Here is a 15,616-nt window from a genome sequence, read left to right as displayed (position 1 = left end):
TCTAAAATAGATCACTCCTCATTAAGACTGCATTTAACTTTCAAATCTAGGTTTCTTTGAAGGAATACAGAACTAGAAAGGACTCCCTATGTCAGTGAGTCAAGAAATTGGCTATTGTACAAAATTATGTAATCCCTTTCATGAATTTATCTTATTCTCTCTTAAAACTGTCAAGCTCTTGAAAATCTGTACTCCTTACCCATTTTTTTTAACTGAGTTTTAAGTCTCATTCTTGCTTTCTACCTAAGTGTGCCTGTAGCCTGTCTTACATGCTTTTGTTATTCCAACAGTACCCTTTGACTCAAATAGCTTCTCCTAACCTGATGCCTACCTTTTTATTTTCTTTCTCTTATTTCAGACCAGGCAACTGAACCAAGCCTTTTCAGCCTCCCCTGCTGAAGTAGATTTCCATGCTCATTATTACCCTCAATAGTCTTCCTGTGCAACTAGTCCAGTTTTGGTTCATCTTTCTTGAATATGGATGGTCATAACTGTACCCAGAAATCCAACTTGCCGTCTCATGACCTTTGTACAGAACCTCTTTGTCACTACTGGAAAGAAACTTTCTGAGACATTTTAGCACCACGTTTGCTTTTTCCATGGCTGTGTGATGCCAAAGGCACATAAATATGTTTACAATGGCTAATACACGATAACTTCCTGCTCTATGTCACTCTCAGCCAGTGAATCACATTAGAATTTCGTGAGATCCAAGTGCGTGATTTCAGCTTTTGCATTACTAAATTTAATCTCCTTTCAGTCAGTTTAGTCAAACATTTTTTTCTACTGATCATCGTCTGTGGGGTTGGATTGATGGACTAGGTCTGATTTCCTCAAGTATGGGAATCCTTATCCTGCCAGCATTGAAGTAGATTCCCTGTCTGAAGAAACCTTTTATATCCTAAACAATTCAAAACTTATGTGGAGCTCTGTCATACACTGTTGCTTTAGGAAGGAAATCTGATGCATGCTCTGGGAGTATATTTCTTTTTTTTCTTCAGTCCTTCTTTTTACAAGGACTGTCTTTTTCTCTTTTCTAGGAAGTTATTATTGCTACCTAATTTTCCAAGAAACAGTCATAGAAAGAGAACAGGAGGTTATCTGGGCATAAATAGTATTGAGAGAATACTGTATAAGTACAAGTCTGTTCACTGTGACCACTTTGTCTTTAAATAGCACTTTCAACCAGAGTGATAATTCATATACCAGGCTTCAGCTCCTTGTAAAATCTCATCTCAGGCATCTCAGTCCACAAACAGAAAGGCGTAAGACCAATCTAATGCTGATTTTTTTTTGGAAGATTCAGGGTTAATGGCATTAAAATGTGCTCTTGGGTCCCTGTGCAAAGAAAAAGAACCAATATGTACAGAGAAACATGTGAAAACATGTACTTGTTCCTTTAGACATTTTTCACAAAAAGGTCTAAATATATAAAAATGCAAGGATAAAGTGTAGGTTAATAATTTCTTTCGTGTCTGAAACAGGAAAATAAAAGTCTCAGGCGGGGGGGTGGGGAGGGCAGAAATCAAGTCTGAATCCAGAAAATGCTTCAGAATCCAGCAAAGCCAAGAAGCACTTCTTTGCAAATCTGTAACTGTATCTAATCTTTACTTCTTTTCTTCCTTTTTAGATATTTGTTTGAAAGAGACAATGTCCTTGGCTGACAGCCTGTATAATCTCCAACTGATTCAAGAGTTTTGTCAGGAATACCTCAACCAGTGTTGCCATTTCAGTCTTGAGGATATGCTCTATGCAGCTTCTTCCATAAAGGTAAAAAAAAAAAATAAATAAAAGAGATAATAAAAATGTGATCAACATCCTCAGGACTGTTCTGCTAATGTATGTTTAGTCTTTATTTTTTTGGTTTGCTGCTGGATAGCATCTCTTGTGATGGAGCATGCAACACACACGTTTCAGCAGCATGTAAAACCACCTTCTTCTGGCCGTTGTTTTTCTAGTAATTTCAGAGTATTTTTTAAAAAGCACTTGTGAAAGGATTTGTAAGAACTTTAATTTTGTGCAAAACTATTTCACTCTTTATCTTCTTTCTTATTAATTAATTATTATTTAGAGTTTTTGATCTGTGATATTTCTGTTAAAATGTAATAGTGATCTGCATCAGTTTCAATGTGTTGAGGCTTTAACAACAGGAGGAAATATTGAAGAGTTTATGGAATTACTGCTCATTGTTCTTACTTGTTTCTGTGTACACAACAATTTCATGGTTTTTAACCTTAAGGCTTTTTCACTTCTGTAAAAGTGTAAACTTATGAGTTAATTTCATTGCAAAATCCAGTGGTTTGATGCCCAAAACACAAGCGGGAGCACAATTCCAGCAACTACATTTGTTTGAATAAGCAATTAAGTGTTTTCAATCATTCTAAAATTTTGTACTTCTAGAGGAAGGAAAAAAAAAGCAATGTTCTATAATTTTTTAAACCTATGTGGAAAACAAGGAACAACTGAATGATTTCTTTCATAATTGTAACTTAAATTTTTCATTATTATGTTTCATCAAGACTTTCTTCTATATAAAACACTCTTCATTTGCTTAAGATTCTCGTTGGCTTGCCTTTAGGGAATGAAATATTATTTTTCTGAAGTCAGCATATCCATTGCAGATGGGATGTAATTGGTTTCTAAATATCTGGGTCATTTCACTGCTTTTATGATCTTTATAGCAATCTTGCAAGCAGAGTCAGAAAGGCCAGAGCTCGAATGCAGCTTTGTTGTCTCCTGTAGGGCTGAACCCCATCCTTTTCAAATAAGTAATGAGCTGCCAGGGTGAGTAAAGGCAGGAGGACTTAAGTCTAGACTGCTTAGCAGTTGCTGGTTTATTCTGTGTATGCAAAGTTGCACAGTGACTGCTTTCAGTCAGCTTTTGGTGTTCTTAAATTTCAGATGCAGTCATCTACCTACACACTTGGGAAGTCTGCTGCATTGCAGTCTGTCTTGTCTGTAGTTCACAGTCCTACAACCACAAGGATCTCGAGTGGGACTCCTTCACTGCATTGTGATTGTTCCTCTCTGCTTACACTTACAGGGAATGAACGTTAATTATTCCTGTTCTGGTTCATACCAATCAGTAATACCTTTTTTATAGTAACGACTTGAATTATTTCTCAAGCCACTGTGCACTATGAAGTTCCAATTTTAACTAAGTAACTGTAGTAAATATTTTGCCAATATCCCGATGCATCAGACTTTACGCTTTTAAAGTGCTACAGACTCAGTGATTTTGCTGTTTCTGAACACTGTTTTTAGATGGGATTTAGAGTTCTTTCAAAGATTTAGAGTATTTCTAGAACTGAGAAAGCCCTTTTGTGATCATGTTTTTACAAGTTTCTGTGGTGTAGATGCTTATTTAGATGTAAATGCTACAAAACAAGACTGCCAAGGTTTTTCTTCTAAAACTGGGCATGGAAACTTCGGCTAGTGCTACCAACTCTGCTTTTCCAGTGTTAACAGTTAGTTTTCTTTACAAATAAATTCATAGTTAAAGGAGCTCTTTCTTAGTTTTCCAGTGTATCTGATTAGAGTGACATTTTAAAAAATGCGTATGTTCTCCAAAGAATTTTATCATCACTTTGAAAAAGCTTGTATTGTAAATGGATATTTTAAATATTGCACATTGAATTACACTGGATTGTAGAAGTCACTTTTGACTTCCAAAATCTACATAGTATGAAGTTTCAGGATTTATAGAAGTGTGTCTTTGTTAATCAGCAGAAATTCCTCTCTGTTTTCAGGGTGGCTCATACTGCACCGTAGGCGCCACTGTGCTTTTGGCTAAAAGTCTCTTACATTCATAGCAGTGATAGAAAAATCAAAAAGAACCAACTGCTGATACGTTACTGGAAAAAACCTCCAGAAAAAAGTCACAGCAGTATTTTTGGAGTTACAATGTGTGTTCCTATCAGTTGTATTAGGTGTCCTGACCTCATGCTAGTCGGTGAGAAGGGAGGGAGTGGAGCCTCTTCTAAAGGGATCAGGCTCAAAGTGCGTCCCCTGCGTTCCTCCCGGGCACAGGCACTGTGCTGTCCCACTCAGTCCAGGCACGTCAGACACAGGATATGATGCAGGAATTTGGTGCCAGACCTGACTGAGATGACTGTGCCTGCTTTTGGCTTTCCCATCAAAATGCACAGAAATACAGTCACATTAATTTAAAACTCCACTTAACAAGCGTCCCAGGTCTTTGATACAGGCTCTCAAGATTTTGCAGCGGATGAAACTGTTGGCTTAGTTCTGGTTTAGCACTGAGGAGAAATACACTTTGTCTGGATTTCTAGACAGCTTTCATGTGTCATAATCAAAGGAAGCAGAAAGTAAGTTTTGTTACTCCTTACTTGCCTATTTCACCTCCTCTAAGAAAAATATATTTGTGAAGTTCTTCATAAGATGTTTACTAAGGCTACTGATATTAAAGAAAAAAAATATTTGAATACATTCCATGGATGCTTGAGGCACCAACAAAGGACTATACTGGTTCCTGGTTGTTTTCCTTTGAGACAGACAAACACAAGTACAGAGAGATTACATAAAAATAATCACAATGTTTTCTGGATCCTCCCTGCATATTTAACAAGAGGAAATAATAGAAAATCTTGGATCTCTCTTTACTTGTGCAGACTGCTTTTTTTTCTTGCTTCTCCTGCAAGCAGTTGTATCCTCAGACAGGATTTATTTTTCAAGTATCTTGTTCTTCACCTGTATCTGGGAAAGTACATGGAACTGAAAGAACTGTTTCATTGTGTCTTGACGTGCACTTATTCTGCCCTTTCAAAGAACAAGTCTGTAGACATAAAAAACCTTGCATGAAGTGTCATCACAAGAAGCATGAACCACTCTGCAGTCTGCAAAGACTTCTTTATTGCTTTATTGCTTTGTTGATTAGCACTGTGATGTAATAGGAGGTATGTAGCAGTAGCACTTGTGGTTTCATTGTTTTATGGAATGTACAATTCCTAAAAGGATGTTGTAAGGGGCATGTATGGTCCCTGAATAGAAAGAATTAAAAAAAGGGCATCTCACCTGTTCCATTTGTCACATGAGATACATGTTGAAAGTATTTCTAACAGAGGAAAAAACACATCTTTGCTTGTTATTGATTATATTGGTATTTTTAGGTCATACTCTTTCAGTTTATTGTAGTAGGACCATAGGCTTCATATCTAAGAACAAGTCATTTATGAGGTTAACTGTCAAAGAGGGTACTGACAGACAGCTTGAATCATTTGATATTTCCCATAATTTGAGAGCTGACATGGGAACTTGACAACTGATATGCAGTTAAAATTATTGTCTTTTGTAAGTGTTCCTTTACCTGAGCCTTCAAAAACGTGTGGTTTTGTATTTTGGTTTTTTAGATAGTGATCCTAAACTTGTGCTACTCATTCAATCTACATGTGTTTTACATTCCCTTTTCACTGATAGGGAATTGAGGGTGAGACACAGATCACAATCAGTATTAGAACAACTTTTATTAGTTCAACTGCTAGTATTAACAGAATGAATTAATTATTAATAAGAGACAACTATTCACACAATGCATTCATTTGCTCACAGAGTTCATGGAGATACACACACACACACTCAGTCATTTTTACTGGGTTGGAGGCCAACCCAGTGGTCTCCCAGAAGCTGGGGCTCATACTGGCCCACCAGTGGCTTTTGGGAACACGTCCAGAAAGTTTCTCGAGGGATTCCTTTGTCTCTTGGCTTGTGTATCTGCATGTAACAACTACAGCCCTTGTGGGCACGCTGGACTTGTACAACCTCTTGTTGGCGCTGGCACGTGCTGATGGTCCTGTACAGATGTGGCTGAGTCCTGCTGTTCTGAGCTTCTGGGTTCTTGGGCATTGAACAGGGCTGGGAATCTCTGCAGCCCCTCCATTCTTGGGGGCTGTGTGTTGTGTGCTGCCCCTCAGCATGGAAGCTGCTTCTCTTTGGCTACTGCGTGCTGATAACTGTAGGGTCTGTTCTCCCAAGCTCACACAGAAGGCGTATTTCTTTCAGAGTGAAAGCTTTCAGAATGTGAAACGAAGCAAATCTGAGAGATGATTGCTGTCTCTTGTCTGCAAAGGGCGTTCCTCTGACCTAAATGTGGGCCACTCTAAGCTGTGCAGAATCACAGCTAAGCACGTGGAATAGGTACCTTATTTTTGCACTTGGCTATTAACCAGAGAGGCAGAAACAACATTTGCACTGTCAAATCTTTTTTGATTCAGATCTTTCAGAACTTTTTTTTTCTCTTCACTGATGAAGCAGTTTTGAATACTTGCACTTTCTGGTGTAATATTGATGGTGACTTTGTAAACAACGTAAGTAGAAGCTGTAATCGGCACCAGAGATGTGAAAAATTGTGTTCAAGTACATCGCTTAGATAAATCCTAGAAATTCAGGGCTGCAGGATGTCCACACGTGTTGTGCAGCTTTCCCTCCAGTCTCAGTGGAAAACCCACTGCCAGTCAGGCTGTCAACCTCAGCCTGAACTGGCAATTGCAGCCCTGTAAGCGTGAGCGCCGATTCCTTGAGGACCCGGAGAGCAGCTGGCTGTGCTTGGTGAGGCGCTTGGGTACGGATGGTGGGAGTCATCCAGGGATTTGATTCCCGTCTGGCTGGGTTAAAAGGATTTGGGATCGGGAATGAAAAGTAAGATTCAACCAGGGAACAGTTTTTTAAGAGACGATTTCTCCCCTGAGAGGGAGCAGCCGCCCCTGACTCATTGTTTAAAGGGAAGCAGCGTGCTTTGCTGTCACTGATGTTCATCGGCCCTTTGTCCCTCTTGTTCTGGTCTGAAACAAGACACACTGGAGTTTTAAAACTGAGTTGTGGCTTTTCTTAGTCTGTGGCAGGAGAGAGGACAAACTGGTGGCGCATGGATCAGACACAACTGCAGTTTGACCTTCTCTGTACAATCCAGTTTTCTGCAGTCTTGGTGCATTTATGTTGATGCTTTTATAACATAAAAACTGGACTTGCACTGGAGGTGACGTTTCCTGGCCTGCTGAACAGAGATTTTAATGTGCATCATAAAATAAATTTTACAGTGTATTTTAAGTTGATTTTGAAAAAATTTCCAAAAGCCTTTATGTCTGCTTTCACATCCAGTTTTAGTGGGTTCGGGCCTGTTGACAAATTGTTTTTATCATTTTTATATGTGATCTTGTAGTTATTACTCTGTAAGATCCAAAACCTATAAGTATTAGGAAGGTATAATTTATTTTAAGTGGCCAGATTGGACGTACTATTCCCGCTAGCTAATTTGATTTAAAAATTTATAGTGATTTTAAAACTGTGAAGGGAAAATAGAGAGATTAAAGAAAATAGTTTATCTTTTTTTGTATAAAATTTTAAACAACAGGCTCGCTTATTTCTCCCTTTGGTACAGAAGCAAGTAATGACTTTAGATTTTATAGTAGAGAATATGGGAATTTTTTTCCCCAAAAAAGATAGCATTCCAAGGTCTGTTAAACAGAAGGGATTTTATGGTACAGCACCAGAAGATGCAGTACCAGGAACAGTCTGCAAATATCAAATTAAAAAAATTAAATGAGAATGTCTAGCAAATAAAAGGATCTCTGAAGCTGCAAGTCTGCCATCTGCTGTTCAGGGGGCTTGAGCCAGTCTGAACTGCTCAGAGCTTTGCTGGTTTTTATTACTAATAAAATGCTGTAACGCTTCTGAACACTGTTGTGTGTAAGTGCATGTGATAATCATGTGACAAACTGTTATAACTTTTGTCACCATAATTAAGGCAAAATCTGGTGTAATAATATCTACAGTCCTTCTAACCTGGATAACAGGATTACTACAGACCCACTGCTTGTTTTTCAAAAAAATTGTGTTACTGATCATCGTTCCCTTTGATCGTTCTTAATGTCCCTTCCTGACTAAAAATAACTAGTGAGAAAACGTGATTTCCATCATGATGTCTCACCATCAGGCATCTAAAATAGCCTCTGTTCTCAGTGGGCCGTGCAGCCAGCACTTTCATTTTCAGTTCAATAAACACTGCTTTGGTGACTTTGGAAAAACAAAGATAATCTCAGAAGGAGTATCTGAGTCCTTCATAAAATAGTCAACACTGTTGTGTGTCTGTTGTTCATTGAAATGCAGCATTTCAACATAACCATAAGAAATTGGAGTATTTAAATGCAGTGTTACTTCAGATGGGGAAAAAGCTGTTATTAGAACATTTAATAACTTATTTTTGTACTAAAAAATCAAGTTAAAAATGTAAAAGTTTAAGGAGAGGTAAGAGGAGGGAGAAATATTAAGAGAGAAATTGTAATATTTAGAAATCGTATTATTAAAAATCATATTTTGTCTGAGAAGTACATCTGATCTTTTTCCTTGCTTCCTAATGAAATCAGTGAGTGATACCAAAATGCTGTGCTTAACATTTTCTCTGAATGGAAAAAATTTTGCTACGCACTTTTCCTCATTGATTTCTGTTGAGCTGAATAAGCAGCGATGGGGTTTTTCCTAATCTATTTATAGTTTGTGTGTAAATAACTATGGCAACATGTGGCTGATCCCTTTACCATAAACTGAAGCGTGTGAGCAGCTTTTGGTCTAAGAGTATCCCTTTGCTGGAGTAAAGGTTGATCTATGTTAGAAATATTCAGGAAGAATAAATCTGTAGCAGAAGTGTTGAATAGATATTTTAAATTATGTGTTCAAAGTTTTCTGATACAGAATTGAAGCGATCCCATTTATTATTTAAATTTTAAAATAAATGTTTGTTTATTTTAAAATTATGTTCTTACCTGTGGTTTGTTTTTGAAATAAAATGACGTTTTGTTTAGAATTTTTCAAAGTGTTTTAAAACGTATTTCATTACAGTTTCCCAGCTTAATGCATAAGTGAGGTTTGTATCATTTACATTTTCAGACTTTGGTGACACAGGTCTGTGCACCTGCTGGAGCCAGCTCAGGCCTGGGTGCTTGCTGATCCCCTTCAGCTGATATTTCTAGATATGGGGTAGCATTTGGGTGTGGAAGCTTTGGCCTCTGAACCCTCCAGCCTTCACAGTCCAATTGTTACACTCCTTAAATGCTCTTGCAGCAGAAACAACTGCTGCTGCTTCTGCCTGCTTGTCCTCTCTATTGATTGTTGCTGTTGCTGATGCAGTTTGTCACCAGTTGTTTCTTCCTTTTCACCCGTTTCTCCCCTTGTGTTAAATCTGGTGGCTCCCACACCATGTCTTTCATAGCTGTGTGATGGGAATGTACAGCAGGGAGATACATCAACAGTGTATCAAGTGTGCGTAAATCTTTGGAGCTGAGACCTTGTTTGTCATTAAAGACTTGTAAATTTGGGTAGATCTTCACACATGACCGAAGGCACATACTTAGGACGAAAGTCTAAATCAGATTCAAACTTGCTACACTAAAACTAAGGGCTATCATAGTTTTTCATGTTAAAAATCTCTGAAAAAAGCATTGCCTGGCCTTTCAAAACAATGGGCTTCTCGCTGCTCTTTTTTAATGGAAAGGGCTGATCTGTTTGGCAGGCGTTTTCTTCCACCCATCCTGCACCTCTCTGCCCTCCCTGCAAGGACATCAGGCTTGAGCATATGTTTATTATGAAACATTTCATCCCAATCAGTTGCAATCTGGTCAAGTTATGTGTATTAGATAGTTGGTGCTACAGATCAGTTGTACTGGTCTCATTTTCGAAGAAATCAGTAGAGATTGTAAACTGGGTGAAATGCAGAGACATCTCCCAAATGCTACTTAATCTGTTTATTTGCAGGCTTGTGTTTTAACATAAATTTCTCCCCATCTTTTTTTTTTTTTTCTGGTAGAGCAATTACATGGTGTTCATGGCAGAATTGTTCTGGTGGTTTGAAGTGGTGAAGCCATCATTTGTACAACCTCGTGTTGTTGTGAACCCCCAAGGTAATTATGTTATGTATTGGACTTAATATGCATGTTTTGATATGTATGTGTGCAGATTGCCATTGTGTTCACAGATGCAGTGAATATTTTAGTTAACAGGATTTGGCAGTGTACAACCCCCTTAAAGAAGGAGCAGAGTACTCTTTCTTCATTGTTCATCTTCATCTCATCTCATAAATCATAATTAGATTTTGTTGTCTGTTACCAAAAACTCGTTTAAATTGTTGTGGTATAATCACTTGCAAATTTTCCTGGCCTAAACAAACCTAGAATCCATTTGTGCCCATGCAAGGATTACAAACATAATAAGGAACCAAGAACAGAATTTAGCCTGAAGAACTTGTATTGCTGAGAAGACACCAAGAGAAAGGAACATGAGTCTGGGAAAAATGAATAGATAGTTAATTGTAAAATTGCATTTGGTACCTGAGTGCAAGGGCACAGTCTTCCATCAGCAAATTCTCAAATTTAAATATCCACCTGTCCAGTAGATTTTGAGATCAGTTAGTGAATACAAAGTCTCGATATCTGAAGTGTTCATACAGCAGTACTGTGATAGGCTCTCCAAGCACTAGGAAGAGTTTTCAATATGTGGCTTTTATATCTATTTTTCATTTATATTCTTTATAGCACATACAAATCTGATTTAAATCGTTAAATATAGCTAACTAATTGAGGATGTGCCAAAGACCCCTATTTTGTAGCTGAAAAGTCAGTCTAAGGGTTTGGGGAGAAATTTTTATCAGAAAAATTTCTTCCAGAAGAAAAATTTTTTTGCTAAAATGGTTTACTTGCTTTTGATTTTGTGGTTCTTTTTCAGTTTTTTCTTTACTTTATTAGTTCTCCCCTTGTCTCTTCTAGTTTGTTTCGTCATTTTCCATTCCCCTATATAGTGCCAATATGGGAGCTTTGGAGGAGGCAAAAATGAAAGGAAATGACTGAGTTTTAATCTAAATAATGAAATCCATGAAAAATCTTTAAATCTTTGAAAAGCAGTGTTTCAGTTTATTCTGGACAGTTTGTCTACTATGTATTTAAATTGAATACTGAACTATAATAACTTGAGCTTTGTTCTTCCTGGCAGCTGAACCTGCAAAGGATGCGGCTTCTGCTCACAGCTTGAACGCTAACAGGAGAAATTATGTGGATGCTCCATCTGGTTCTGACTTTGTAGCCAGGTAATGTCAGAGAATCACTAGTACTGTTTCACAATCTCCTTTCTATTCAAAATCAAACCCAGTTTTTCATTTAGTTTTGTTGCCTTTTTGCAATGCTCAGGGATTGAGTCACCAAATACAATCTGTGGAATTTTGTGGAAGATCCCATAGTTCGGCCCTCACTGCCCTGTTTCATGACAGGCTGCTTGTTCCTGTTTGTGCAGATCATGTTGGCCACTTGGACAGTGTGCTGCTGTCTTACCAGCCTCCAAAACAACCCCTACCATTCAGCAGGGAAGTGACACATGGCCTTGTCTTCTTCAGTTTCAAGTGGGATTGCTGACCAAGTCTACTCTACTAAGAGCTTTTTTTCTGGAATTCACAGCAAATTATAAAGAAAGTAAACTAAGAAAACAGCAAGAAAAACCCTGAGTGATGGTCTAGCTTGGCCTGATTATTTTACTAAAGTACTGTGGATGTCAAATAGGTAAAAATAAATACTTAGCCATGGTGAACTTCCCACCCCTCCCCTCTCCTGGTAGAAAAGAGAATTGGAAAGAAAATGTAAATCTCACGAGGTAAAATAATAATAATTGGAATGAAAATGAGAGAGAGAGGAATATAACCCAGGAGAACAAGTGATGCAGAGTACAACTGCCCCTCCTCCACTGACCGATGCCCAGCCCATCCTCCAGCAGCAGTCGGTCCCTCCTGGCCAACTCCCCCAGTTCACAGTGAGCAGGACGATCCATGGTTTGGGACATCCCTTTGGCCAGTTCAGGGCAGCTGTCCTGGCCACTCTCCCTGCCAGCTTCTTGTGCACCTTCTCACTGGCAGAGCGGGACACTGAGGAGTCCTTGACTGAGGGTAAGCACTGCTGAGCAACAACTGAACCACTGGTGTGTTATCAACAGTGTTCTCCCACTGAACCCAAAACACAGCGCTGTGCCAGCCACCAGGAAGAAAATTAACTCTATCCCAGCTGAGACCAGGACAATATGAAACATTATATTTAGTATTAGTGTTACAGATTTGGAAGCAATATAAGAGCCTTCCGATTTCCCTTGTGTTCTCTAACCTATCATACATGTGATGACTCTCAGGGCAGACCTTATCGCTTTCTACAACTCTCTGAAGGAGCTTGTGGACAGGTGGGGATTGGTGTCTTCTCCCAAGTAACAGGTGATAGGATGAGAGGAAATGGCCTCCACTTGCACTAGGGCAGGTTTAGATTGGATACTAGGAAAAATTTCTTCACCAAAGTTTTTGCCAAGCACTGGAACAGGCTGCCCAGGGGAGTGGTGGAGTCGCCATTGCTGGAGGTATTTACCAGATGTGTAAATGTGGCACTCAGGGCCAGTTTAGTGGTGGCATTGGCAGTACTGGGGTAACGGCTGGACTTTATGAGCTTAAAGGTCTTTTCCAACCTAAAGGATTCTATGATAAGGGCAGAAAATGCACATTAGGCCTTCTTTTTAATCTGTCTTTTGTCAATGTAAAGAAAGCCTTCCAGTGATCTGGTCTGGACACAGTGAATGAGGGATAGTGTTACAATGTATTTATAATTTTGGGGCAAAGGTTTACTGACTGTCTGAACTGACTCAGAGAAGAAGGGTAAAATTAGCATTTTAATTAAAGATTTGACAAGTTATTGATTGCCAACCCAGATAATCCTGTTTAGACTTTTCTGTTGGTTTTGGATCAGGTTTTTGGAGGAAGGGGTGGGTGTTTGGTTGGGTTTGAGGTTTGTGGAGGTTCGTTTGAGGTTTAAGGTTTCTAAAGATGCTTTTAGCCTTTAGAAATCTACTCTGTCTTTAACAAGGGAGTAATATGTCTTACTACCATTAAATGCTGTGATTCCAGATCTTTTTCCTGTATGTATCTGAAGTGTTTCCCTTGTAGACAATGAATTTATTTTTGTGTAATCTGAGCCTATAAGCCAGGAGAACAAGAAACAGTAGTTTTGAACATATCTTTTGAAGCAGGGGTTCCCAAAGCCATTCAGTGTATCTTTCCTCACAAGCCAGTGTACTTCATCCAACTGGACTGCAGGACAGAAGAGGGGCCCAAGAAGTAATTTCAGATGGTAGGAATCAAACACGTGGGCTTGCAGGTTCCCTGGCACAACAGACCTGACTGCAGGGTGTTCTGGTCCTGGCCTTCCTCCTTGTCCCAGCTGTGTGTTCCTGCCCCCTTGAGGGTTTGAACTGCAATTTCAGTGCACAAAGACAGGAAAAACTAACCCAGTTGGAAAAAGTGGATGTTCTTCTGTCGCCTCAGCTTGTTCAGATGACTCAGAGCATGGGCTGGAGAGCCAGATCCAGCGCAGAGGAGGGAGTGGGACTGTGGCAGCGAGCACTTATGATGTCTAAGGTTGCCATGGAATCGCAGTCTTGGTGCCAGAATCGTTTTTTCCTTGAGGGAAAATTAAGTGCAGAGATTTTCTTTGTGGTAACAAATTTTCACAGAGAAATTCAGAGAGCATTTCTTTCAAGATAGCTTATAGAAATTATTATTTGAAAATTTTCACAGAAATCTCAAATGATATGTAAAACATACATTGTGTAACTAGTGTGTAGTGTTGTTGACACCAAAAATCATGAATTAATGGGAACCTATTTTGAATAATATATAGTCATGAAAGATGCTTTTATAGATCGTAAACAACATTACTTTTCTTAAACTGATGTGAATATCCTTCTTGCAAATATTATTGAGACACTTCTACATCATACAGCATATATAATATAATAACACTAAGCAAATATTCTGAAAATTACTGGCTGAAAAATGTGAATTTGGGAGAGTGCTCTTCAACTCAGTAGACAAAATTCAAAACATGAAAGGATTTAATCCAGCGTGGTTTTGAAGTCTGGCTTCTTTAGAAGTGTTTTACCTATAAATCCATGCATCTTTATGAATGTGTCTTTGTTCTGATGCTGAAGAAGCACCTTGATCAAAACATTGAATTATGTTAATCCGATTCTGGATTAACACAGCCACTCAATTACAGACCTTCTCTGTGAACCAAAATAACGAGTCTGTGTAAGTAGAAAGAGAGGAAATCTCTGTAATTACCCTTTAGTAGTGAATATATTTTGTGTATTTATAAAGCCATGTCTATCACAAAATCTTCTTTATCCACATCTAGTGCATATTGCAGTCCAGACACAAAGCAGAAGTTTCAGACTAAGCAATGAAAATAAAAATGCATGAAAATTATGTGATGTTGGCTGCAATCACTCTGTTTTGAGGCCAGTAGGAGCTGCCTCATTTTGCTCATGTTTATGTTTGGACTTTTTACTAAAAAATGAGAACTTTCTAATAGTGACATTTGCATGAAACACACTAGGAGACAAGTATGTTAATGGACCTCACTTTCTTCCCTGTCACAAAAAATAAATCTGTTTTGGCCCAGAACATGAAGTCTGGTTGCATTTTTGTAATGGCTTTTGATGTATTACTTCTAAGTTCATATCTCTTGTTTTATAGATTGGAAAGTCCAGCTTACACACCATCTCAGCAACTGCATACACCCCAGCAGCCTTATTCATCTGTTCCAGGTAACAATTCACAAATGGGTGGAAGAGGCAATGAGACAAGGTGTTGTCCTCAGACTAAATTGCTGTCTTGCATACATTTATTCAAACATTATTTATGCAGAAATTACTGTGAGACCTTCACATGAAATACTAATGAATGAGTTCTATAGTTTATAAAGTGTATAAATGGGAAGTTTGTGTTTGTACCTCATATATTGTGTGTGGTTTTTTATTTGGACTTCTGTTTTGGTTGTGTGGAAGATGGCTTACAACAACTATCTGTAGTATATTTTAGTAGTATTTGTAGAATATTGTACTCAATAGCAAATTCTTTGAGGGGTATAATATATATTCAGGATGAAGATGGCTCAGTTCCTCTACTTTTATTTTCAATATATAACCACTTTTTTTGCCATTGCAGTGTTCTGAAGAGTGAAACAAACTAATTTGTTAAAGTAACAGAAGGTGATGTTAAAATCATTTTTCACAGTAGTTACCTTAGGTCCTATTTTCATTTCACTTAGGAGTCATCAGAAGGTCCACATCAATGTCTTATGTAGATGGGTATGTAGGGACATGGCCCAAAGAAAAAAGGTAAGTAGTCTTTTTGTCTGAGTCAGTTAAAAATTTATTACTATTTTGGTCATGAGTAGTAGTAAAATGCTCAGTAGCATTTAAGATTGTATTGTTTTGTGGATACTAAGAACAATCAGGCTGAATGTTTTGGTTTTCAGTTAGACTGGTCATAGACTCTGAATCTGTAGGATGTAAACTAAGGTCAAAACAGTAAGAGTTGTAGTGGTGTGTAAATTGTTCCTTTTCACAACTTCCTTTTGTTCTATGATGGCAGTGCCTATATATTGCTAAAATGCCCAAAATTTATTCCAAAGTGATAAAAGCATTGGCTGACTCTGAAGAAAATGTTATGTGCTATTTTATTGTGCTTTTAAAAAATTATTATATTTATATCTATTTATTAAATATATAAAAATATATTTGAATATGTTAT

At 38.1% G+C, this 15,616-nt stretch overlaps 1 protein-coding gene across 4 annotated transcripts in view; it reads left to right on the top strand.

Annotated features, from left to right (window-relative positions):
• Nucleotides 1-15,616, top strand: part of CAMSAP2 (calmodulin regulated spectrin associated protein family member 2) — an 80,038-nt gene that overhangs the window by 51,859 nt on the left and 12,563 nt on the right. For all 4 annotated transcript variants that reach the window (XM_050307094.1, XM_050307092.1, XM_050307095.1 and 1 more), the window contains 5 exons: nucleotides 1,631-1,770; nucleotides 9,815-9,908; nucleotides 10,993-11,086; nucleotides 14,558-14,628; nucleotides 15,132-15,201. In XM_050307094.1, coding sequence (XP_050163051.1) covers nucleotides 1,631-1,770; nucleotides 9,815-9,908; nucleotides 10,993-11,086; nucleotides 14,558-14,628; nucleotides 15,132-15,201 — 469 coding nt within the window. The remainder of the gene's footprint in view (nucleotides 1-1,630; nucleotides 1,771-9,814; nucleotides 9,909-10,992; nucleotides 11,087-14,557; nucleotides 14,629-15,131; nucleotides 15,202-15,616) is intronic.

Source organism: Myiozetetes cayanensis, unplaced genomic scaffold, assembly GCF_022539395.1.
Source record: "Myiozetetes cayanensis isolate MyiCay16 unplaced genomic scaffold, myiCay2020 scf12, whole genome shotgun sequence".
NCBI classification, from domain to species: domain Eukaryota; kingdom Metazoa; phylum Chordata; class Aves; order Passeriformes; family Tyrannidae; genus Myiozetetes; species Myiozetetes cayanensis.
The sequence above is the reverse complement of the archived record's forward strand: the minus strand, read 5'-3'. Positions and strand labels throughout refer to the sequence as shown.